At 43.8% G+C, this 27,098-nt stretch overlaps 1 protein-coding gene across 1 annotated transcript in view; it reads right to left on the bottom strand.

The window, feature by feature from the left end:
* The window catches only part of nhlrc2 (NHL repeat containing 2), a 107,774-nt gene that overhangs the window by 64,186 nt on the left and 16,490 nt on the right, over positions 1 to 27,098 (bottom strand). Inside the window, exons 3-5 of the mRNA XM_072479443.1 lie at positions 10,691 to 11,146; positions 8,233 to 8,354; positions 5,746 to 5,875 (exon numbers count right to left, since the gene is read on the bottom strand). Coding sequence (XP_072335544.1) covers positions 5,746 to 5,875; positions 8,233 to 8,354; positions 10,691 to 11,146 — 708 coding nt within the window. The remainder of the gene's footprint in view (positions 1 to 5,745; positions 5,876 to 8,232; positions 8,355 to 10,690; positions 11,147 to 27,098) is intronic.

The raw sequence follows: 27,098 nt of genomic DNA, 5'->3' as shown, positions 1-27,098 counted from the left end.
TGCCGAACAAACGGGATAGCTTTCTAAACGGGATAGCTCGGTCTGTATTCATAGTGTTCAGTCATCCTGTACAGATCATGAATGAATTAGGCAATAGGTTCTCCTGGCTGCTGGGCATGCTTATTAAATTTAGCCCTTTCAATGGTTTTGTTATTTTTTAGGTTAAAATAAATATTGAATGATTTTCTTACTTCTTCAAATTTAGCAGATGATTTGTTGATTCCTTGTCTAGCTACCAGGCCTCCCAAGTAAAACAGTGTGTTAAATTGTTGAATTTCTGTCTTTTTATGCAAGCAATCCAATAACTAAGAAATCTCTTTCTCCAAAGTTCGCAATTATGTGATTGATTTGGACCTTGGATAAGTCCAAACTGATCAAGAAGAGTAGGATTTCTGATCCATGCTTGACCTTGTTTTTTAAGTGAAGGTTCAGCTTTACGATGTTGCTGAAATTCAAGATAGCACCACATTTTGATTTGAAACAAAGGGTTTACCCACGCTTGCTGGTTTAGGTGGGCACCCACTGCAATGGCTTTCGCACTAAGCCTTGGCCAAAGTTTGAACAGTGGCTACTTAGATTGACTAGCTGCAGACGTCTCCGTTTCAACTTTTTAGGCTTGGAAAAGAATCAAATCCTGGCCTTAGATGGCCTTTAAATCTGGTTCTCTAGCTACGGTTGTCCCAAATTAATTAATCGCTCCCCACCCCCCAACCTTTGGAGTGAGCTAAGATGCAACGTGCTCAGGTGCTAAGTCAGGAATCTGATTTTTCTAATGGAGTTTTTAAACGGCAATTTCTTTTATCTTTTAAAAAAAATATTTTTATTCTTTTTCACATTTTATCCCAAATTTACACCCACCAACAATAAACAATAACCAGCAACAGATATGTCAATCCCCATAACAGTAACAACGCTCCCATCCTCCCACCAACCCCCAAACATCAGCCCGCATGTTTACATAAACAAATGACAAAAAGGAATCAGGGATTACCCATAGTCACCCTTAATATACACAGCCCCCCTCTCCCCCACCAACCCTCCCACCCATCTCCCCCCCCGCCCCCCCAACTAATGTTCAATGTTATCCAGTTCTTGAAAGTGCATAAAAAATAGTGCCCATGACTTGTAAAACCCCTCCGAGCTTCCCCTCAGTTCGAACTTAACCTTCTCAAGGGTCAAGTATTCCAACAGGTTCCCCCCGCCACGCCAGGGCACTGGGTGGAGAGGCTGCTCTCCATCCCAGCAGGATCCGCCTTCGGGCGCTCAAGGCTATGATATCTGCCTCCGCACCCGTTTCCAACCCTGGCTGGTCCGACACCCCGAATATGGCCTCCCGGGGACCCGGGTCCAGTTTCACGCGCACCACCTTGAAAATTACCCTAAACACCTCCTTCCAGTACTCCCCTAGCTTTGGACAGGACCAAAACATATGAACGTGATTAGCGCCCCCCCCCCTCCCCATCCCGCAACGCTCACACACATCCTCTACTCCTTCAAAAAATCGGCTCATCCTCGCCCTCGTGAGGTGCGCTCTACATACCACCTTCAGCTGTATCAGCCCCAACCTCGCATATAAGGTGGAGGCATTCATTCTCCGGAGCACCTCACACCAGACCCCCTCCTCTATAGCCTCTCCCAGCTCTTCCTACCACTTTGCTTTGATCCCTTCCAGTGGTGCCTTATCCTCTTCCAAAATAGCTCCGTACACCGCTGACACTGCCCCCTTCTCCAGTCCCCTTGTCGTCAGCACCCCCTCCAGCAATGTGGAGGCCGGTTCCTCTGGGAAGCTCTGTATCTCCTTCCTGGCAAAATCCCGAACCTGCATGTACCTAAACACTTCTCCCTGCTCCAGCCCATACTTCGCTTCCAGCTCCCTCAATCCTGCAAACCGACCCTGAAGAAACAAATCTTTTAGCCTCTTAATCCCCCTCTCTTCCCATTTCCGAAAACTTCCGTCCCACCTCCCTGACTCAAATCTGTGGTTCCCCCGAATCGGAATTTCCCTTGACCCTGCCTCCAACCCGAAGTGTTGGCGAAACTGCCTCCAGATTTTCAATGAAGCTATTATTACCGGACTCCCTGAGTATTTCCCCGGAGCTATCGGGAGCGGCGCTGTTGCTAGTGCTTTCAGCCCCGACCCCCTGCACAAACTCTCCTCCATTCTGACCCACTGGGAATCAACCCCTCTGACCCAGCTCCGCACCTTAAACGGCAATTTCTGACCACTGAACTACTTACAAGTTTCCCAGGACTTGCTTTACCCAGGAATTTAAAAGTTTTCTGTCACCCTGCTAGGTCTGCTGATTCCACACTCTGGGAGTTGAATCTAGACTTTGATGAGATCCTATGGAGTCTTCTGCTGCAATGAGAAAAATCTTAAATTTCTGCTTTCAGCTTCTAAGCCTTTCTTTGGAGTTTTTGCTTGGCTATTTCCTCTGCGTATCTGCTTTTTGAGCTTTTCTTCAGGTCAAAATGCTTCTTTGAATTTTTTGTTCGCCTTGCAGGATTATAGTTTTTCTCTGCATTTTATTTTTTATTTGGTTGTTCCATTCATTGCCACCATGTTGTAGGATGTTGGATACCATTCCAAAGATCTCAATGAAGTCCTCACAGTCTTATGTAGGTTAAACTATATATATTTATTGACTACAAGTACTATTTACATAGATACAGTAAAAGGTTCAAGCCAAGAGCTATTTCCATGGTTGCTTGTGCGCATAACTCTGTCCAACTTTTGAGTGACAACTAGGTGTTCTCTTACATCACTGTGTGGGTGATACTGTACTCTCATGTTAACCTTTATATTAGAATGCACATTGTCACAGCAAGAATAGTTCCAGTTTTTCTTTTACCTGTCCCATCTCAGCAACAACTCTGCTGTTGGCATCACAATAGTTGGAAACTAACATTTGTCCAAGTTTGAATGCTAAATCAAACCTCCAAACTAAATCTACAGGGTTCTTTGACCTGCCTCAATTTCGGTACTGTATTTACTACTAAACTATAGTAATTTGAGTTAAAAGGTATAGATTCAGCACTGTCATGAATAAATTGCATAAATTGCCACAATCTCATTAAACGCAAAATAGTCTTGTCAAAACAAATATTCACGATAGGACTGGTTGGCTAACTGACTGACAATTAGGTGAAAATAGATTGGCTTAGATGAAGGAAGATTGAAATGACTCAAATTCAAATTCAGAGTATATACTTGGAATCAAATGAACTTCGAAAAACAAATAGTTTTTCCTTCCTTGTTCTTTGCTTCCTTAAGCCCAAGCACACAGCACATGACCATAATTCTAAAGAAAAAAAACTCACAAAGGACTTATACATGGCCGTTTAAATAAAATTTCAGTTTGGGTTTTATGGTATTAATTTCGAGGTAACATTCATTACAACTGTACATTATTGCAGAATAAATTTAAGACCAGATTTAACATTCAAAGAAAGCCAAAAATGAAAGAATCCCCTATCAGTACAACAGCACACTGTGAACATCATACAAGACATTTAAGTAATCAGACTAGATATACATTATATTTATTTGAAACATTATTATTTATCTATTCCCAACATGCTTGTGGAAGGCCATTACCTGTACTTCTAGGAACTTCTGCAGGGTCAGCAGCAAAGTTCCATCATGGTCACAATCCTGGAGTAAGGCTAGGATCATACCTGCATGGCTTTTTTTTTTTTAAAAAGGATCACAAGTGTTGGTACCAACATTTTGTGAAATCTGATTTTGAAGGAAATAATTACATTAATAACAACCCTTTCAAGCTTTCAAGTCCACAAAATTCAAATTGAACAATTTGAGAATAAGACTGGAAGTACAAAAAGACCTGAGTTGCTTGGGTCACGATCTGAATTGCCATGACTTAGACATAACTTGGGATATTGGAGCAGGATTAGGCCGTTAGGTCCTTTGAGCCTGTGCATTATTCAGTAATATCATGGTGATCTGTTTGTGGTCTGATTTCCACTTTTTTGTCTGCCCTCCATAACTCTTGACTCTCTTATTCAATCTTTCTCCACAATATAAACCCCTTCATCCAGGAATGAGTCAAGAGAACCTTCTCTGAACTACTCCGAATGCAATTATATCCTTTTTCAAATAAGGAGATGAAACTGAACACAGTACTCCAGATGTGGGGTGGGATTTTACAGCTTATCTGCCAGTGGGATTTTCTGGTTCTGCTAACGGCACCACCCCCCCCCCCCCCCCCCCCCCACCGCTCCCCCTCCCCCGGTGCGGAATCCCCAGCGGCAGAGGGTGCGAACAGAAATTTCATTGCATAAATAGTGTGCCAAGAGAAAAGAGAAGAGAGGTGGAGATCTTGGAGCTTAAAACATAAGCTGGGGCTATTGGGGTGAGGGTGGGGGCTCAGTCTGTGGACCAGCTGGGTTCTGGGAAAAATCTAATCGGGACATCAAAGGGGAACAGTTAAGCGAATGGTTGGTGAGCGTTTTTCTTCTTTATCTTTGAAAACTGTTTAATGCTGTTTCAAGTTCGGAAGTCTCCATCAGTCCCTTCCTTCTCATGCTGTTTTTTAAGCTCCAAAGACTCATCCACTCTCTCCCTTCTTGCGCTGCTTTAAGCTTTCAATTAGGTATTCTAAGTTGCATTGGATTACAGTTTAGCAGTCCCAAATGTAAACCTTTCCTACATTTGAATTTGTTACAAAGTCAGCCATATTACTTAACATACGTCAAACGCAACTGCTTCTTTTGACAATACAAACCAGAACTCTGAAATATTATTTGATACTGATGTGTGCAAGATATAAAGATAAATTAGTGTTCAGAAATAAAAACTAAAAGCCTGTCATGGGTAATCACCAAGAAGGAAACATTCGGTCTTCCAGTCTCTGTGGCGTCTTTGTTCCTGTTCACATGCAATTAAGACTTTAAATCAGGGTAGAATGACTACACAATCTTTAATAGAGACAAATTCTTCCCCATTTCTATTCATAATTTCAGGAGAGTTGACAATATACCTGCCAACTATGCCTCAAGTTCTACTCAAACTTCTCTGTGTGATATTTACTTGGTAGTGTTGATATGTTTAGGGCTTTTTGCATGTTTGAACTCAGTAAACCACAAGGCATTGCATATGTGCTATGTTATAGTGTTAAGTTTTGTAAGTATGGACCCTCAGTGAAAAAATTAAAATGCGGGCCATAGCAGAAATATTTGAGGGAGTGATGTATGCATTTTCTGAGTACGTTTTTGACATTTCTATTTCTGCTCTTCTGGGTGATATTTATTTATTGCTTCTAACCTTGGCACTTGCCATTCATTTGTTCTTTATTGGCTCCGCAGCTTGTGGGCATTATTCTTTTTTCTATGCACTAATTTCTACCTGGAGCATTTTTATATCCTTTTTTCAATTCGCGGACATTCACAATAGAAATGAATTCCTATGTTGTACATGTGAAAAGGAATCAGAAAGCCACACAAAGATCTTGAGAGACCATTATAAGTGAGAAGGAACTAGTTGAAAAGTGGACACAGGCCACAAGGAAGAGAAAAGTGATTGCACATGCAAATTGATCAAACTCGGGTATGATTCACAGAGAAAATAATTAAAATGTACAGATTGTGCACGACACAAACATTCTTTATTGCTGACATAATACGACCCATCTACAGAAAACTTAATTTCATAAGCTAGCATTACAAATAATTTATTTTTCGAACATATAAATGCAATCCATGCTTAAAAGAAAGTAATAATCTCACCACTGGTGCCGAAAGCTAGATCCCATGGTGAACTGATTGACTGTTCCACTCCTGTCTTACCACCTTCTTGGTCAGTCCCTTGAATTCCTGTTCCTGCTATTGTGCTCACCCTTTCTGTCGTAAGGTCAATCTAAACAAGGCAATAAATAGAGTCTGTCAAATTCATTTATGAAAACAAAGAAACTAAACAATATTTGAGGGCGACCTTCAATTGTACTCATGGAAATTCTTCACTGCTGGCCTTTCTGGGTGATCTGGAATTGGCGGTCCAGTAATGTAGTAAAGACTAGCCACCTATTCACATGCTGGTTGTCTCAGCCAATCTGGAGAGTCTGGAAAGCCTATCAGCTCCTATGCCATTTTCTTTAGGACACCCAATTGAGATCAACTGCTGTTGGCCAGGATGGTAATATATCTCCTTGCCTTTGGCATACCATCTGCCCAAGGATTCAAGTATTGGACTCAGGATACTCTGTAGCCACCTGAGTTGGCCACTTCCCAACTTAAAATGGAGAACAGCAAAGGCTGAAGGGAAATTCAGCCAACACAGGCAAAAACTAGCTGGTGCAAGTTTACTGTGTATTAGACTCTGCAGAAACCCAGACAGCATCGATACAAGCAGCCATCTGCATAGTAACGTAGCAGCCATCTACATAGTAATGAGCGATCCCCGGGAACAATCGAAACATTTTAAGGTAAACAAAGCCAAGCCAGACTCCTCTGCGCCAGCAGGAGCCAACACAAAAGAGGTTAACGGACACTTAAAGACCGCCAATGATCAGGGAACCGCTCCAGCATTGGTGAAATCGAACCAAGTGATTGGAACAAAGTCCAATCACTTGGAACCAGGTACGGGGTCTGCCCCGAAGGGCGGGAAGCCCCTGGGGACTATAAAGCAAAGCCCCCAAGTTCAAATCGTCCTTCTTGACAGGGTCACTCAGCAACGCGAAGCAACCCCTGAGAATGAACTGTCCAGCGGCCTCCAAGCAAGTAAGTCTCAAGTCAACGCTCGCTACGAGATAGGCGCTCCTAGCTACCAGTCCATACCAGCTTTTGAATCCCGCAGACTCAGGACCTGAACGAAAGGCCATTTGTTCCCCAGACCTGGTGGGCCAGTCCGAAGCTAAGTATTGGCCTGTTAGTGATAGAAATAGCTTAGAAAGTAGAGTTTATGCATGAGTAGTGATTTACTGTGTATAATAAATGTGCTTTGATTTGAATCTTACTAATTGGTGTGTTGAGTTATTTATCATTACTTGAACTTGAACCTCGTGGCGGTATCATAAAGATACCTGGCGACTCTAGAGCAAAGGTTATAAAACAGAGCCAATTGAACCAACCGAAAGTTAGCAACAACTCCTAAAAGAACTGGGTGAACAGTCTGCGTTAGTACCCAAATGGAATGCTTGTAAATGTTGGTTTCCTGCAAGAAAGGAATGGAAAATAATTGATGGGATTTTGAGATCCAAGGAACAAGGTGTTGCCCAGATGGGCCTTGCTGGTGAAAGTTGGAGCTGGGATCGTTCAGCAGTGTGGAATAAGTTTTGAAGGACATTGGAAAATTAAGGCTGGTTTGGCAGGGAGAAGTGAGTCTGTTGGAAGCTAGGGGCAGTTTGGGACTTAATCTTGTATTGTTTCCCATCTGCTAGTAGTGTAGGCATCGAAAAAGGAGTTGAAAGAAGGAACCCAATTGAGTTAATTGGTTAATACAGAAGTACCCTTTCTTTAATTTGGTGTAGGGAAATTCATCTCTTAAAAAAATTATTGGTTTCCACAAGGATCATAACAATCTTTAGACATTCCCGTCCAGATGTTTTAGCTACTCACTTCCTTAAGCTGAGCCATGCGTGGAACTACAAAGATCTCTACGCTCTTTTAAAACTGGCTTCTTGCACATTCCTGATTTTAATTACTCCATTGGACCTTCAGCTACCTGAGCCCTAAGCATATAAATTCCCTCTCTAAACCTCTTCACCATTCTCTCCTTTTAAAATTTTTTTTTTTTTTAAGAGTACCCAATTCTTTTTTTCCCCCCCAATTAAGGGGACCACCATTCTTGCCTTGTTTAAAATGCTGCTTGAAACCTTCCTATTTGACCAAGCTTTGCTCTTCTGTCCTCATATCTCACCTGGCTGGTCAAATTTTGTTTGGCAACCCACGGTGAAATGTTTGGGATGATTTAGTGCATCAAAGGTGCCATATTAATGCAAGCTAATATACTTAATTGCATACCAATACATTATTTTTAGGTTAGAAATCAAGACAGTTAACGTGTATATTAGTTTACCTAATATAAATACATAGGATTTGATGTAAAATGAACTAATAAAAACAGTGATTAAACAAAGCATTAGAAATAATCTGCAAACTACCAATATAATATAAACTTTTAATATCAAGTTATATGGTTAAAATAAATGAGACAAATGAATACTAGATGCTTCATTGAAGTAGAACTACTGTACATAATACTGATGTATTTTTTACCTTTCTTATTGCATGGTTCTCAGTATCTGCCACATAGATAATATTACCCTTCATCAATACCCCTTGAGGAGAATTAAAACTGGCTTCAAAAATGTTCCCATCATTCCACCCACTCTTTGGTCCTGGATTAAAAAAAGATATTGTAACACGTTTTACTGTAATTCAGTAATGACAACATTATTAACAGCAAACTGCTTCACTAAAATATCAGAAGCTTTGGAATAGGTCTTAAAGTGTGCAAAAGATATTAAAGAACATCCCTCAAAAGCTTTGCTGAATTCAAAGTTGAAAGGTTACAACACTATCCTATTTATCTGCAACTAAAATCCATAACTATGCAGTATACACATACAATGAGTATCAGTAAATAATTTGGTACATGGCTTCCATGAACCTCATTTAGAGTTATAAATTAATGCAGAATTTAGGAGATTTAAGAAATATCAAAGCCCAAAAATACTCCCCTCTAGAGCTACTTGCTGGCAAGCCTATGGCTTATATCAGTGCAGCTTCTAGTCAGGTTTAAAGACTCATTAGTTTTAGCAAAGCCACAATCCAGTGTACTATTTGGCCAGAAAGATCAGAAAATCTGACTCACTCCAATTGATACATTTCTCCAAATGCTATCAGCTAAAGACTGAATTAGACTTGTCTACGATACCCTCCAATAATGACAATTGCTATTTAAATTCACAAATACATAATCCCTAGTTCTCTTAATACTCATGGACTGCACCTGGATAGTTCAGGAGAGATAACAAAAAAAAGGTGAAGAGCCAACAACAACCTTAAGACTCAAGAGCAGCAAATGTTTTCCTTTCCAACCCTATGGGCAATGGATGAAATGATAGAATATGATAAACTAATAAACAGATCGTATCTACTGAATTATAGTTTGGAAATAAACAATCAATACATTCCCTAGCAACAGCTTTATAATTATATAAATGTAAGCCATCTGTTAGCCTGGGCTCAGTAGGTAGCACATTTGCCTTCAAATCAGAAGATTCGAGGTTCAAATCACACTTTGGGACTTGAGCACAAAAATCAAGGCCGACATTCCACTCCCGCACTCAGGAAATGCTGCACCTTTGGAGGTGCGATCTTGCAGTCGAAACATTAATATGAGGTACTGTCTGTCTCTCAGATGGCATTAAAGATCCCATGGCATAATTTTGAAGACAAGCAGAGGAATTACACTGGTGTCCAGATCAATCAACATTACACAAACAGACAAGTTGGTCATTTTTACTGTTTGTAGGAGCTTGCTGTATGCAAATTGGCTGTCACTGTTCCAATATTATAGTAGTGACAAGGCTGCAAAATACTTGGTTGGATGGATAATGCTTTGAGATGTCTGGTGATTATGAAATGTGCTATATAAATGCAAGTCTATCTTCATTTAAATCTTGGAAAAACAAATCAAAACATTTTCAGATACAGGGCATATTGCCTGACAAAAATAAAATCTGCATTGGATATCAAACAGGTTGCGTTGTGTAAATTGCTAATAATAATACTTATGGTTAGGATAAGGTTAGAAAGCGCAGTTTTGACATGGAATTGACATTTGTTCATGTAACTTCGAAAAGGTGTGGCATTTCCTAACAATTGAATTTACAGTCAACTTGTTATTGTTATAATGTATCAATGAAAAAAGCTTGTAGTTTGCGGAAACAAATTTTAATAAGTAGTGCAGTTTTTAGCTTTATTCACTAGATCTTTTAAACAAATAAATATTCTCTGGTGAGTTTCAAATAAATCCAACTCCAATCAGCCTTATTAGAATTGCACACAATTCTTTGTCTCCATATCAAACCACATTTTGTTACTGTTTTGATTTAGGTGTAGCCTTACTACCAGCAGGGACTTTGTTATGAAGTCATTGTCATTATTGCACGGAAGCAGATCATTCAGCCACTGAGTATTTGCTGGCTCTGTAGAGCAATCTAATCAATCCCATCTACCTGCTCTATTCCCATCAGGATTCTGTTTGGTCTGCCCCTTCTAGCCCTAGGAAACCTGAAGATCACCCTCTGCTGAAGATCAACAGCACCCGCCTGGTCTGAGTTTTTTAATTCTTATGCGGCCTCCTCAGCCTGAACTGCTCTGCCTGACCTCCCCCTCAGGCTCCACCATTCCAAGGCTGCGTTCAGCCAACCTAGCAGTAAAGCCTGCGTGGTGCATTTCCCCCTGTGGGGGTCAGAGCATCACCAGGAAGGGATGGGAGGGGGTAAAATTGGGCTTCCGGCCCGTTAATTGCATGCTTATCATGAATTAGCATTTTCCTGCTGGTGCGGGGCAGGTAGCTCGCAACGGCCGGCAGAAGGGGAGCAGAGAATGGCCACGGGTGTAGTGCATGGCGCTACCGTTTTTCAGGCGACGCTCCATTCTCCATCCAATTGTAGCGGTGGGGAATGGAGAATCCTGGCCAAAGAATAGAGTGTGAGGGTCTTACCTCCAACTGAGTGAAGAACTTCTCCATTTTTTTCAGTCACCAAAATCCTATGATGGCCAGAGTCAGCAATTGCTAGTCTTCCTGTAGCATTATCCACTGCAATTTTAGCCGGAAAAAGCAACAAAGAGGGTGGCAAAGAATCTTTGTATAATTTTAATTTGATGCCATGATCCTTAATTTCTCCTTTTTCTTTGTAGTATTTCAAGGTTGTTGAAATAAAGGAAAAGAGCTTTTCCCTGTGTCCTTCTCCAATCACAGTGAACAGCATATTTCCCCGTGGACCTAGAATTACTAGTGTTGGCCAACATGTCACCTCAAGCTCCTGCCACAGCTTTGCATCAGCATCGTTCACGACTGGATGGGTAATATTATAACGAAGGACAGCACTTTGAATGTTCTTAAGAACTTTTTCATTTGGGAACTTTGCCGAGTGGACACCAACAACTACTAATCCATCTGAAAAATTAATACAAAATAAAACAATCAGTTTCTAAAACTAAGTTACTTTGAAGAAAAATTACCACTGTACAATTCAAAGTGAGGGGTGGGAGTTTAGGGGGGATTTGAAGAAAAACATTTTTACCCAGAGTGGTGACGGTCTGGAATGCAGTGCCTGGGAGGATGATAGAGGTGGGATGTCTCACATCCTTTAAAATGTACCTGGATGAGTACTTGGCACGCCATAACATTCAAGGCTATGGGCCAAGTGCTGGTTAGTGGGATTAGGTGGGCAGGTCAGGGCAGGGCCTTTCATGCGTCAGTGCAGACTCGATGGGCCGAAGCGCCTTTTCTGCACTGTAGTATTTATTCTGTGATTCTGGCCAAAAACAACTAAAAAATTTCAGAATAACTGTAACTGGTCTACAAGAGCAAGAGAGAATAATTGATAAACTTTAAAATGGAAAAAGGCACAGGGCCAGAAAAAAAAAGGGTCAAATTATATACTCAATATGCTGTAATTTAAAATTATTTTCACATTCGAAACTGCAGTATGCTGAATGCTAGGGGATATAAGTTTGTGGAACTTTTACTGTACGTGCTCCGCAGTTTTCACATCCATTTAAAAATAGTCTCCTCTTCTTTCAGAAGACAGTTAGACAAGCAGTCAGTTGTTTCGGAGGTAAACTGCAAGAACCATGTTGGTTGTTGCAACATGTTTGTCCATAGGACTGCTTCAAAGACACCCTACTGATTGGGAAAATACTAGGACCTAGAATTTTAGTTGAAAGAACAGCAGAGGCCAAATTTCAGAAGTCCTGTCCCTGAACAACGTACCTACCAGTTATGTGAGGCGGGAATGTGGCTGGGTTGGGATTTGTGCATGCATGTTTTGTGGAGACAGCGGCCCATCTAAAACAGCAGCTCCCTCTATTTATGTCTGATTTTCATCAGTCAGGAGTGGAAAACACAACATGGCAGATTAGACTTGGTAGGAGCGATATAAACTTGGCAGAGTCCTAAAAAGAGGTTGGGTACCCCTTTCAATATGGTCCTGGGAGGTTGAGGAGGCAAGGTGCCTTTTTGGATTGTTAAACTTGGACATGAGTGTGTGCAAAAAGGACATCAACTCATTGGAACTGTCAAGAGGGCGAACAAAAGGCACTGTCAAAGCAACAGTCAAGCTGTCAAATAATTCTGATCTTTAAGTCCTTGAAAAAAAATTGCTTCCTGTTTATTGACATAAACCAGAGGGCAAATTATTACTGGATTAACTCTGCATGACTAATTCACAACCTTCACAATGGGGTGTTTGCCATCTCACAAGTTGACTGACGGCTCCAAGTAGTGGGCTTTTTGAAGTACCACCATGAATCCCAATGTTTGTTTTTATGAGAGGTAAACACACAAATGGAATATTTGCTTTTATAAGGAACTATGTAGTTGAAGGAATGTGAATGTAGTGAACGTGTTTTGAGAGTTTAAAAAAACCAATTTGCAATAGATAATTCGAACTTTATTATTTCACCTCTGCATGGGTCCAGAGGTCTGCCATAGTGAATATTGGGCGAATTGGCATGCAAGATGGGTGAAGGGTTTTGAGTGGGGTGCATAGGTTGGCTTGTGTTGGCATGAAGTGGCATGGGGCTATAAAGGGCCATGGGTGGTAGAGGGGTGGGAAATAGGCCAGCAAGGTTTCAGGGGCATCAGTTGGCATAGAGAGTATGAGGGACCATGGGTTAGGTAGGGCATGGAAAGGGGTCATGAAGTGGCACAGATGGGGTATGGCAGCGTGTGGCGGGCTTGGAGGGTCAGGGCTTTTATGTTTTACTATATATTTTTTTAAACCTTAACACAACGCAGGAGCACTGAGCCAGCCATCAGCCCGACCTGCCTCCATATGTGACAGCCTCCCCACTCATTCTGGGGCACCCTCCATGGACTAAAATTTCGATCTTCTGGGGCACTTTCTTCTGGATTGGGTTTGCAGAGCTACAAATTGTCCCAACTCCGCACTTCCAACCCAGAAGCGAAAATTCAGGCCTCTGTGCTTCATGTCAGTGTACCACTATGATGTGTCAACTAGTGTACTTAGTTTAAAGTACCATTGTAAAGAATCATTTTGTTTTTCCTAAATGTTGTTTTCTTTATAACAAATGTATTCCACCATCACAAAATAAAGTAACACCTCAAAAACAGATTCATTTATTTTTGATGGGTGTTTGTTATGTGCAAGTTGACTGAAAATTAACAGTGATTGCACTTTCAAAGTATTTAATTAGTTGGAAAACTTAACTGGGCCATCCTGATAAGGTACTTGTTAAATGCAATCCTCCTGTCGCTACCTGAACGAGGATTTCCAACATTTATGTTTCAGTGTAATTTTGGACTCCTTTTCTTCTCTAATGACTGGCTATGTTACAGGAAAAAGTGCATTACATTTTTTTCACTTCAATGTTGACAAAAGAATGCTGGAGACAAGAAAGTATACAACAAACAAGCCAGATTATTTGATTTACCAATTATCAGTTACAACATAACGCTACTAAGTCGATTATGTGCACGCTTTCCAGAAAAATGCAATTGCTTAGATACTACATTACCCGGCTGCGAGTAAACAGAGCTAATCATTTGGCATCGCTGACATCCCAAGTGGTATGAGTGTGTTGTGCAAGATATCTCAGTCCTGTGTTGCTGATGCTGGTGTTGATTCTCCATGCCCAGAACCACTTGACAGAAAAATGAATCCTGGAGCCTTTTCCCAGTTTAGCAGTTCCCTTTCTGCTGATCTGTGACACTTGTGTGGTCTGTGGCAGTTCAGTATCATGAAACACTTCATACCATGGACAATGGTCCGAGGTAGAAGGGAATTGTTGAAACACCAGTTTATATTATTTTAAAGCAAGAACTATAAATTAAGTTACTTCTGTGCTCCAGTACTTATATCAATGTTTTCCTTTTGCCACATTTTATTTCTTAATGGATCCAATTTATTCTTTGAGATACAGTTATCAAAGTTGGAAAGAGCAGGAACTTATGATAATCCATATTATTGCAGTGTGCACCAATAAAAAGATTAATTGCTCATTCTGCATGTCACTTTGCAAAATTGCACATTTTGATTCATAGAAAACATGTCTTGTCTGTGAAAGTGGTTCTTTGTTGTGGCAAACGGAGAGTCTCTGGAGTCAACTTAAATCTTTGGCTTTAATCGATTTAAAGTTTGAGTTGCATTTCAGTAGCAGATTTACAAAGCCAAAGGAATTTGATAAGTAATTTTCATGCAAGATTGCGGCTAGTCTTATCTGTCATAAATCTATTAATTCAAAGATCTTATTTTATAATACATTTGCTATTTTACACACAAACACATACAAATGCAAAATTAATTACAGTCCTGAATCATGTCTTCCATATCTTTTAATTTGGTGAACATTTAAAAAAAGTATTCTGCTCTAAAATGGCCCTTGCAGCTGATTATTTTGGGCTTTGTTTCCCCACTTAAATAGTCATCACCGTGTAAAATATCTTCAGTTGACTACAAAATGCAAGCTGCCTATTTTTAGTACCAATGGCACCAAGCTGTCTGAGATGACATTACAAACAACTTGGGTGGTATATGGTACATTTGATCTCCTGATACCGTGTAACTGATGTGTGTAACTTTTATCACAGATTAATGCTCACCGAGTCACCCAAACTCATCTGTTTGATTGCCCCATTCAATTTCTGGAGATTATTTGCATATATTTTTAGTAATACCAGAAGATCTCATTTACTTGACTGGTGTCACCAACAGTGGAAACAGCAAAATTGATATTTAATAGATAATGTTGCAAGCTAAAAAAGAACAAACAAGCCATATTAAAGAGCATGTTAATACTTACAAATGATTGCACTACATTTTAAATTTAATTCAAGAAATTACAAATCAGTAATGGGTCCAAAAATAGCTCCAAAGAACGGAACCTGTCTTATTAACAATTACATTTTCTATTTCTCTTTGAATAGTATTTAAGAATGATGTTAGACTCTATTTAATTTCAGAGTTTGCTGTTAATTTGAGTATTAATGGAGATATATTACTGTACTTTAACGTCCAGTAGTTGCTAAAAAACTTAAATAATATTGTTTTGATGAGGAGGAAACTATCAGTTGAAAGAACCAGAGAAACATTCTCTCACAGTCAGTTACACAGATCGAGCATGCTTTGTTCATAAATCTGAAAAGTGAGCAGATCCAAAAACAAAAACCTTTTTTTGAACCTCATCGACTTTTGTAGTGGGAAATCCACCTGAAACCAACATGGCCCAAGCCAACACGAAACTTGCTGACTACAGGAAGCCTCTGACCCAAACTGACATAAACCTCGCCGACTGCACCCAATCTTTAGCGTGGCAAGTCTAGTTGTTATCTTACATTGTGCCCAGCTGCTGTGAGACTCTTTGCTAATGACCCAAACCCTATCATGGCGACAAAGTTCAAACAAGGAAATGCTGCCACTTGGGAATCAAATAGAATCAGCAAGTCTTTGGAGGTGCAGATACGAGTGCAGAGTTTGGTCTGCCAGAGGCTGCTTTCCCTTGTTTCACTTTCCACTGAGGGACAGAAAATCTTTTATCCAACTCCTCATTACTAACTAGGTTTAGACAAGTAACCACTTATTCATTCTAACTATATATCCAAAATCCAAACATATCCGAATACCGAAAAGCAAACGGCCCTGAGGTTTTAGGATAAAGGATACTCGACCTGTACATTAAGCCTGGTAGGTGAAGAATGTGTTACACTGAAAATTAAAATCTGTAGCATCTGCTACTCGTGTAGACGGTGATAAGTATTTTCAAATGTTAATATTGGCATGCTTCACAAGATCTGCCATTTTACAGTGGAAGAATATCAGCCTGTGGATGCACAATCTAGTCACCAGATTATTCAAAGATGCTTTCCAAAATCTTTTTTGGTTGCTACTCAGCTCCAGACCTCATTACAGCCTTTGCCCAAACATGGACAAAAGAACTGAATTCAAGAGAGGTGCTCTTGACATCGAGTCTGCATTTGACCGAGTGTCACTTCAAGTAATCATTGTGAAAGTGAAGTCAATAGGAATGAGAGAGAAAACTGTCTGCTGGATGGAGTCAAACCTAACACAAAAGGAAGGTAGTTGTAGTTTTTGGATACTAATCATCTCAGACCCTGGACACTTCTCAGGCTGGTGCCTGACCAACTATTTTCAGTTGCTTTATCAATTATTAATCTTCCACCACAAGATCAAAAGTGCAATTACTTCCTAAAATTCATTCATGGGATGCGTGCGTCGCTCGCTAGGCCAACATTCATTGTTCATACCTAATTACCCATAAGAGGTTGATGGTGAGCTGCCTTCTAGAATTTTCCTTTGATGTTCATCAGCATTTTGATCACTGGGTGGGGGTGGGGGGGTGGGGTGGGGGGGGGGGGCGCTGACTGGCTACCATTGACCATAGATCTAACTGGTCAAGCCATATAAATACTGTGGCTTCAAAAGCAAGTCAGACGTTGGGAATTCTGTAGCGAATTACTCACCTTCTGATACCTGAAAACATATCCCCATTTACAGTGCACAAGTCAGGTGCGTGATGGAATCACCATCCTGACTTGCAAATATGCTGTCAGCCTTTCACTGTCGTTCAGACTAAATTGTGGAACTCTCTCCCAAACAGCATTCCTGAATTGCTAGAATACAGTTCATTACCAGCTTCTCAAGGGAAATTAGGGATGGGAAATAAATGTTGGCCATGCCAGCAAAGCCCACGTCCCAGGAATGATTAATAAAACTGAAGAGCCAAAATTGGAGAATTACAGATATCTCTTGAGAGTTGTGGGCTTGAAGGAGGTTACAAAGGGTTAGGCCATGGGAGGATCTAAAGGCCAGGATTTCAAAATCAAGGTGTTATTTAACCAGGAAGCAATTTAGCCTAGTGGGCAAAGGTGGTTTCTGGCAATGATTGGACAGATAATGTTGTGGGCTCATAAGTTACTATGGGTGAAGAGTCATCATAAAAAGTGAGATCACGTTTCACATGACCCAGGAGTAGTGGGGATAGAACAAAAACTAAGAGCTGTGTATATATGGTCCAGTTTAAGTTACAATAAATAACCCCAAAATTTGTTGTATATTATTTACATTCCTGTGACTCCTACATCAGACACACACACGACAGGAGAAAATACGATTTAAGATTGAAACCAAATGTGTGCAGTCCCATCCAACTGGAAGACAGAGGAGAGGACGTTGGTATGGTCAGCCATGTCAAAATCTGTAAACAAGTTAAGGAAGATGAGATGGGGTAGTTTACAATATTCACAGTCACATAGTTTTTAAAAAAAATGTTTTTATTCTCCTCCTTTTTCACATTTCTCCCAAGTTTACACCCACCAACAGTAAACAATAATCAGTAACAAATGCAATGTCAATCCCCAGATCAACAACAACAATCCAATCCTCCCCGCAAACCTCCAAACAGCAGCCCGCATGTTAACATAAACAAATAACAAAAAGGAAACAGGGGACTTCCGGTGACGACTATGAGGGAGTAGGTCGCACATTTGGTGGCTCCCGCTCTGGCTAGACATTCAGACCATTCCCCCGACTTTTTTTGTGTTTTTAAGCGCTGGACTTGAAGAAGCAGTGAACAAGTGTCTGGTGTGTATATTGGTTTATGGAACAGAGAGCCCGAAGGGATCGAAAGGGAAGAAACAAAAAGACAGGCTCGAGCTGGGTGTTGTCTGCAGCAGCGGACAAGGTGGCCGGTGTCCAGACCCCTGGGACTTCGGCCCAACCATCAATGGAAAGGTTTCGCCAGACAGAAACGGGAATGTCTGGACCCGATTAAGGAAACAGTGGAGAGGATGGAGCGGAGGCTAGATGCCCAGGACCGGACGATCCAGAAAATGGAAAAGGTGCTAGCTGAACAGGAGGAACACCAGACGGCGGTGGACTTGGAGGTGGGGATGCTGAGGGACCGGTAAAAAAGCCTGCTGGAACAGGTAGAGGATTTGGAGTACAGGTCCCGTAGGCAGAACCTAAGGATTGTTGGCCTCCCGGAGGGGGCGGATGGAGGGGAGTTTGTGGCGAACATGTTCCAGAAGCTGCTGGGAGAGCGTTGGAGGTGGATCGGGCGTAGAGAGCGCTGGCGAGGAAGCCGCGACAGGGAGACCCCCCCTCGGGCGATGGTGGTCAGGTTCCACAGGTACCTGGATAAGGAGCGCATTGTCAAGTGGGCCAAGCGCACGCAGAGCTATAAGTGAGACAATAGCATTTTGCGGGTGTACCAAGATTTAAGCGTGGAGGTGGCCAAGAGGAGGGCAGGCTTTAATCAAGTCAAGTCGATCCTGTTCAAGAAGCAGTTTAAGTTCGGACTGTTGTATCCGGCGCGACTTTGGGTTACGCATGAGGACCAACATCATTACTTTGAGTCGCCCGAGGACACTATGGAGTTTGCCAGGAGGAAAGGACTGGTGCCAACTTGAGAACATTCTGCTCTAAGTTTGAGAAACTGTTTTTCCTGTTCGTTTTAAATGCTGTTTGCACTGATTTATTCGTTCGTTCGTTTTCGTTCTTGGTTTTTTTCTCTTCAATAACTGTGTTTTGTTTAAGAAGGGGAATGTAGTATTTTGAAAAAAATGATTAGATTTCAGTGGGTTTTCTGTGTTGTGAGGGGGATGGTGGTGGGGATTTTTGACTTTGTATTATTTTGAGTAGTGTTACTTTGATCTGTATTATGGTGAGAGTTTGGCTTTGTTTTTCTTTACACTGACTCTGGTTGGCGTCTGTTTCTTAAAGTGGGCAGTTGTCGGGGCTGGGTGCGATGGTTTCGATGGGCAGAGGGATGGCAGGTAGGCAACAATAGGTGGGATGCTTGCTGGCGCCGGAGCCGTGGGCCACCAGGCTAGCTGGGTGAGCTAGTCTGCGGGAGCACAGTGGGGGGGGGGGGCGATTGTATATACTCAGATTAGGGATGGGGTTAGGTTACAGAGTGTTGTTGCTGGGGAGGGCGGGGGGCGGGGGGGGGGTTGTTCCGCTGATGAGGGAGGGATTTGATTTTAGAAGCGGAGAAGAGGTCGGGGATGGGTGCTGCCAGGAGACGAGGCCACAGAGGTGCAGGGCAGGGGCTTGGGGCAGGCCCAGGAAAGGGGATGGCTGACTGGCATGTTGGGGGGGGGGGGGGGGGGTGCGCACGCTTCCCCCAACTAGGCTGGTCACGTGGAACGTTAGGGGGCTAAATGGGCTGGTGAAGAGGGCAAAGGTGTTCGCGCATCTTAGGGCTCTAAAGGCGGACGTGATAATGTTGCAGGAGACGCACCTGAAGGTAGCAGACCAGATTAGGTTGAGGAAGAACTGGGTTAGTCAGGTATTCCACTCAGGGCTAGATACTAAGACGTGGGGGGTCAGGATTCTGGTGAACAAGCGGGTGCAGTTTGAGGTGGGGAGTATTGTTTCGGACGGGGGAGGTCGCTATGTTATGGTTAGCGGTAAGCTGGAAGGGAGGAAGGTGGTCCTGGTCAACATATATGCGCCAAACTGGGATGATGCGGATTTCATAAAGAGAGTGCTGGGGAAGATACCCGACGTGGATTCCCACAAGCTGGTTATGGGAGGGGACTTCAATACAGCTATTGATCCAGGCCTGGATTGGTCGTGCTCAAAAACGGGCAGAGTGTCAGCAATGGGAAAAGAGCTGAGGGAGTTCATGGAGCAGATGGGGGGGGGTCGACCCATGGAGGTTTGGCAGGCCGACAGGGAAGGAGTTCTCCTTTTTCTCGCACGTCCATAGGGTCTACTCCAGGATCTATTTTTTTAATACTGAGTAGGGGTCTACTGACAAGGGTGGTGGATGCGCAGTATTCGGCAATCACCATTTCCGACCATGCCCCGCATTGGGTCGAGCTACAGGTGAGTGAAGAGAGCTTCCAGCGCCCGCAGTGGAGGCTGGATGTGGGACTGCTGGCGGACGAAGGGGTTTGCGAGAGGGTGAGGAAGTGTATACAAAACTACCTGCAGGTCAACGATTCGGGGAAAGTCCCAGCAGCGGTGGTATGGGAGGCGCTCAAGGCAGTGGTGAGAGGGGAGCTGATTTCAATCCAGGCTCACAGAGACATGACGGACAGGGCAGAAACGGACCGACTGTTAGTGGAGATCCTGCAGATTGACAGGAGGTATGCGGGGACCCCGAGTGCGGAGCCCTTGAGGGAATGGAGGAGGCTGCAGGCGGGGTTTGGGGTGGTGTCCAAGGGTAAGGCGGTGGAGCAGCTCAGAAAGGCGAGGGGTGCGGTATACGAACATGGGGAGAAAGCCAGCAGGATTATGGCTCAGCAGCTCAGAAAGAGGGAGGCGGCTAGGGCAATAGGTAAACTGGTGGATGGAGGTGGTAACTTGATAGGGGATGCGGCGGGTGTGAACAGGGCTTTCAAGGACTTTTATAGCAGACTCTATAGCGCGGAGCCTCCCGCGGGGCCGGAAGGGATGAGACGCTTTAGACGACCAGATATTCCCAAAAGTGGGTAGGGAGCTAGTAGAAGGGCTCGGCACCCCTCCCCCGATCAGAGCTGAGGAGATATTTGAGGGCTTAAAGGCCATGCAGTCAGATAAAGCCCCGGGGCCGGATGGGTACCCGGTAGAATTTTATAATAAGTTCTCCGGGATATTGGGGCCGCTGCTGGTCAAGGTTTTTAATGAGGCAAGGGACAGAGGGGTGCTGCACCAGACGATATCGCAGGCTACCATCTCCTTGATTCTAAAACGGGACAAGAACCCAGAGTCGTGTAGGTCTTATAGACCAATCTCCCTTCTTAACGTGGATGCTAAACTGCTGGCAAAACTTTTGGCCACTAGGATTGAGGATTGTGTGCCGAGTGTTATTAGGGAGGATCAAACAGGGTTTGTTAAAGGTAGGCAACTGGTGGCGAATATAAGAAGATGGCTCAATGTGATCATGTTGCCCCCTGGAGGGAAAGGAGGTGGAGGTAGTGGTGGCAATGGACGTGGAGAAGGCGTTTGACCGGGTAGAGTGGGAGTACTTATGGGAGGTGCTGGGTCAGGCTGCTAGATCAGGCCCCGGAGGCGAGTGCGAGGACAAACAGGATGACTTCCGACTATTTTAGACTGCTCCGCGGGACGAGACAGGGGTGTCCCCTCTCCCCACTGCTGTTTGCGCTAGCTATAGAGACGCTGGCAATTGCTCGGAGGGCTTCAGAGGATTGGAAGGGGCTGGTTTGGAGGGGGGGGGGGGGGGGGGGGGGGTGGAGCATAGAGTTTCATTGCATGCAGATTTGTTTTTGGAAGGGAGCTTCCCTAGCTTGAGGGTGCTGGAGGCCAAGTTTGGGTTGACGAGGGGGAATGAATTCCGGTATATTCAAGTGCGGGACTTTTTGCGTAGGCAGGTGCCATCTTTTCCACTCTTGCCACGAAAAGGGATCCAAGATGGGATAGTGTCTAGAGGATGGGTCGGGGAGGGAAGTGTCTCGGATATTTACAAGGAGATCATGGGGGCGGAGGAGACACAGACCGAGGAGCTGAGGCAAAAATGGGAGGAGGAGTTGGGAGGGGAGATTGAGGAAGGCCTGTGGGCGGATGCGCTGAGCAGGGCTAATGGGACTGCAACATGTGCCAGGCTTGGCCTGATTCAATTTAAGGTCATCCATCGGGCCCACATGACAGTGTCCCGGATGAGCAGATTCTTCGGGGTAGAGGACAAGTGAGTAAAGTGTCTGAGAGGACCAGCAGACCCATGTCCACATGTTTTGGGCTTGTCCAAACTTAGGAGATATTGGCAGGGGTTCGAGGACGTCATGTCTAGAGTACTGAACACGAGGGTGGCAATGAGCCCAGAGGTGCCGATTTTTGGGATTTCAGAGGCCCGGAAGTCCAGGGGGAGAAAGGGGCCGACGTCTTGGCCTTTGCTTCCCTGGTAGCCCGGAGACGGATACTTCTAGCTTGGAGGGACTCAAAGCCCCTGAAGTCGGAAGCCTGGGGGGGTTAGGGGAATGTAGTATAGGGGGTCAATTAGGCAGATCTGGGGGGGGGGGGGGGCTACGGCAATTGCACTATGTACTTTGTTTACTGTACAGTCCTTTCGTTTTCTCATTCTGTAATTCTACTGTTTACAATGCCAAAGAAACCTCATTAAAATTGTTTATTAAAAAAAAAGGAAACAGGAATCACCCATAATCACCATTAACACATACTGTCCCCTCCCCCCAACCCACCCCCTAATGTTCGATGTAATCCAATTCTTGAAACTGCATAGTGAATAATGCCCATGAATTATAGAACGCCTCCATCCTTCCCCTCAGTTCAAACTTAAACTTCTCAAGAGTCAAGAATTCCAGCAGGTCCCCCCACCACGCCAGGGCACAGGGTGGAGAGGTTGATCTCCATCCCAACAGGGTCCGCCTTCGGGCGATCAACGAGGCGAAGGCTACAACCTCTGTCTCCGCACGCGTTTCCAACCCCGGCTGGTCTGACACCCCGAATATAGCCTCCCGAGGGCCCGGGTCCAGTTTCACGTGCACCACTTTAGAAATTACCGTAGAAACCTCCTTCCAGTAATCCTCCAGCTTTGGACAGGACTAAAACTTATGAACGTGGTTTGCGAGGGCCCCTCCACAATGTTCACTCACAACTAGCGCCTCAAAAGGGCCGGCTCATCCTTGCCCTTGTGAGGTGTGTACTATATACCACCGTCAGCTGTATCAGCCCTAACCTCGCGCTCGAGGTGGAGGCGTTCACCCTCCGGAGCACCTCACACAATAAGACCATAAGACATAGGAGCAGAATTAGGCCACTTGGCCCATCGAGTCTGCTCCGCCATTCAATCATGGCTGATATTTTCTCATCCCCCATTCTCCTGCCTTCGCCCCGTAACCCCTGATCCCCTTATTAATCAAGAACTCCTCCTCCACACCCTCTCCCAACTCTTCCTCCTACTTTGCCTTGATCCCTTCCAGCGGTGCCTTCTCCTCTTCCAAAATAGCCGCGCCAACACTACCCATTTCTCCAGTCCCCCCGTCGTCAGCACCTCCAGCAGCTGTAGAGGTCGGCTCTACCGGGTAGCTCTGTATCTTCTTTCTGGCAAAGTCTCGAACCTGCATGTATCTAAATATTTCCCCCTGCTCCAGCCGATACTTTGCTCCCAGCTCCTTCAAACCTGCAAACAGACCCCCAATCTTTTAGTATCTTAATTCCATTTTCCTCCCATCTCTGAAAATGTCCATCCCACTTCCGTGGCTCATATCTATGGTTCCCCCGAATCGGCATTTCCCTTGACTCTGCCCCTAACCCGAAGTGCTGGTGAAACTGCCTCCAAATTCTCTACAAAGTTATTACTACCGGACTCCCTGAGTATTCCCCCAGGGCTGTCGGGAGCTGCGCTGTTGCTAGAGCCTTCACAGTCACATAGTTATCGGTAAGAGCCACTTTGGTATTGTGAAGGGTCAAAATCTGATTGCAAAAATTCAATCCGCGTTCCAGGAGTGATTAACATAAATTTGAAAGGAGACTGCATATTCAAGGACTTGGAAGAGGAAAGGGGGATTGAAGCTGAGCTTTAGATTGCAAGGACAGAGGTGTCAAGAGTTGAAAGTTTGCAAAAATCAAGCTGTCAGGTTCCTTTGAGATAATATTAAAAAATAGCAAAATACCTTGTCTTATTGTTCAAAAAACACAAGTAAAGGCATCCTAACAGAGTTCTTTGTAGCAATACTCCCAGCTACTTACAGAATTCTTGCAAAATGAGATGACAACTTTATAGGGCATTGTATAAAAAAGGGTGAATATGAAACAAAAGTGAAGAGGCAAGAGAGATGGGTCTGGTTGAGTGCGGGGGGGGGGGGACACGTGGAAACTTGATCAAATATTAACAGGCTATTGATATTGCAAGACCGAGAGGCAAGGCCATGGAGGGATTTCAAAATAAAGACAATGGGCATGATTCAGAGGAAAACAGCTTTCGGATGCCTTTGGCAGGGTGCTTCTTGGCAGCTGCCGATGGCCTGTAGAACTCCCCTTCCCCCTCAACCTTTTCTGGGGCCCTCAAATTCCCCCTACACCCCCGATCTGTGAAAAGCCCCTAGTCGCCACATTCCCGTAACAGCCGCCCCGAACAGGCGCCGGAATGTGGCGACTAGGGGCTTTTCACAGTAACTTCATTGAAGCCTACTTGTGACAATAAGCAATTTTCATTTCATTTTCATTTCATTTCATTTCATTTCATTTTCATTTCATCTTATGAGCATGGCACCCCCCACCCCAGGCCGGACTCTGGCACTGCTAACTCGAACCTCGGCTCTGCCAGTCTGGCAATGCCGTTAGCACCAGTGCCAAATAGGCTCTGCCAGGATGCCAGACTGGCAGTGCCACGGTGCCCAGATGTTAGGGTATCACCCTGCTCTGTCCCCGACTACCCGGAGGGTCTCTAATGGCCTGTGAAACCCGCAAGGTGCCGTCACATTTGTGGAAACCAGTGCTAAACTGTGAGGTCTTACAGGCACGGCCGCTAACCCTTGGGTGTTGGGTAATGGCTCATTTAAAAACAGATCCGGATCTCGCCCAGCGAGGGCGAGGTCCAAATCGCGCGGGGTGGAGCTGTTCGGGTGACTCATGATTGGCGCAGAACCCGATTTGGGGCTCTTGCGGGATTCACCCCTTACGCCAGGATCTGCGCCGGGCGCAAGCTGTCGCTGAATCGCGTCCAATAAATTTTGTTGTAATGCAAGAGCCCAAGGAACTTGGTGATGACAGCAGCATTGGATATGTGGGAGAATGAGGTCTGTGTGCAATGGAGAATTTTCTAGACCAGTACATTTGCAGTCCAAACAGGAAGGAGGCACTGCTGGATCTGGTTCTGGAAAATGAGGGTGGTGAAAAGTGGATTAAATGTTAATCAGGGCACATTTAGGAGACAGTGATCCTAGTATTATAAGGTTTAGGTTAGCTATGCAAAAGGACAACGAGCAATTCCAGCTGAAAATAATTAATTGGGGAGGACTACTCCAATGGGATGAGAATAGATCTGGCCCAGGTAAATTGGAATCAAAGAGTGGAATCCAAAACTGTTAACAGTACAATCAATGGGCTGCTTCAAAGTGGAGATAGTTCAGGTACGTTGAGGTACATTACCGCATATGAGACAGCTAGGACAACCAATCCAGAGCTCCCTGGATGAAGAAAAGAATAGAAAATAAAATAAAGCATAAAAAGGTTGCATAATGTGGATAGTTGAGAATCAGGTTGACTATAGAAAGTTCAGAGAAGTGAAAAATAAATGAGAAGTAGTAAGTACGAGAAGAGACTGACAGGATAATGTAAGATGGAATTCAGAAGCTTTATATAGGCATATAAATAGGGCCATTTAGGGATTAAAAAGTGCATTTATACATGGAAGCAGGGGCCATGCCTGAGGTACTAAATAATTACTTTGGATCTGTCTTTATCAATTTTTAGACCATCTAGTGTTTCAATTATCCTGTCTTTTACTATGACTTGAGCAGCATTTTCTTCCTTGGAAAGGAAGATATCTATAAGCTGTCAACAGGGCCATATGAGATTCATCCAAGGACAGTTACAGAAGGACGGAAAATGTGGAGGTAATGACCATGACCTTCTAATCTTCCTCAGAAACAGGAGTGGTGCTAGAGGATTGGAGAACTGCAAATTCAAAAAATGGTGCAAGGATAAACCCAACAACCACAGGCCAATCAACGAGCTTAACCTTGGTGGTGGGAAAGCATTTAGAAATAATAATTAAGGACAACAATCACTTGGGCAAATTCCAATTAATTCTGGAAAGCCAACATGGATTCTTAATGAGGCAACAGAGAGGGTTGATGGCGGTTATGTAGTTGATGTGGTGTACATGGACTTTCAAAAAATATTAGTTAAGTGTTCAGAACAGGTCTGCAGGAAAGTTAGAGGTCATGAAATAAATGGGACAACAGCAGCATGAATATGAAAGGAAACAGCAGTGGTCAACAGTTGTTTTTTTAGACAGGAGGGATTCCCCAGAATTAGGACCTCTGCTTTCCTTGATATATATTAATGACACAGTCTTGGGAGGTTCACTTCTTGCCTGAGAGTGTGGTGGAGGCAGATTTAATCAGTCTTCAATAGAGAATTGAATTGTTATCTGAAGAGAGAAGATTTGAAGACCATGGTTTTTGAAAAGTCACACATACTCAGAGACCATTCAATATATGATGGGGGCGGCACAGTGGTTAGTGCTGCTGCCTCACAATGCCAGGGACCTGGGTTCGATTCCGACCTCGGGTGACTGCATATGTGGTGTTTGCATAATGTTTTTAAGATAAAGATGGATAGTTTTTTGAAGAATAAAGGGATTAAGTGTTATGGTGTTCAGGCCGGAAAGTGCAGCTGAGTCCACAAAAGATCAGCCATGATCTCATTGAATGGTGGAGCAGGCTCGAGGGGCCAGATGGCCTACTCCTGCTTCTAGTTCTTATGTTCTCCCTGTGTCTGTGTCGGTTTCCTCCGGGTTCTCCGATTTCCTTCCAGTCCAAAGATGTGCATGTTGGGTGGATTGGTCAGGCTAAATTGTCCCTTAGTGTTAAGGTAAGATGGGGTTACATGGTAGGGCGGGGGATTGGGCCTAGGGAGGGTGTCTTTTGAAGGTCGGTGCAGACTCGATAGGCCAAATGGCCCCTTCTGCACTTTAGGGGTTCTATGACAACTTAGTTCATAAGAGGCACTGGATTCCATAAGATCAGCAATCCCCTTTTGTGGACTGATATAATACGCGTATCTGATCTGAAGGCAGATCACACAGTCCTTTACTTTTAGCCAAAGTAGAGCACTTAGGAAATTGAGATTTAAAATCAGTTGGACGAGAGAATTTTCACAAACAGCACATTATGAGAAATTAACTAGTTTAAAATCTCAATACTCCATGGGCGGGATTCTCCACTCCCGCGCCGA

The sequence above is a fragment of the Scyliorhinus torazame genome, chromosome 16 (genome assembly GCF_047496885.1).
Source record: "Scyliorhinus torazame isolate Kashiwa2021f chromosome 16, sScyTor2.1, whole genome shotgun sequence".
Lineage (NCBI taxonomy): Eukaryota > Metazoa > Chordata > Chondrichthyes > Carcharhiniformes > Scyliorhinidae > Scyliorhinus > Scyliorhinus torazame.
Note: the sequence above shows the minus strand (reverse complement) of the source record. Positions and strands in the feature narration are given on the sequence as shown.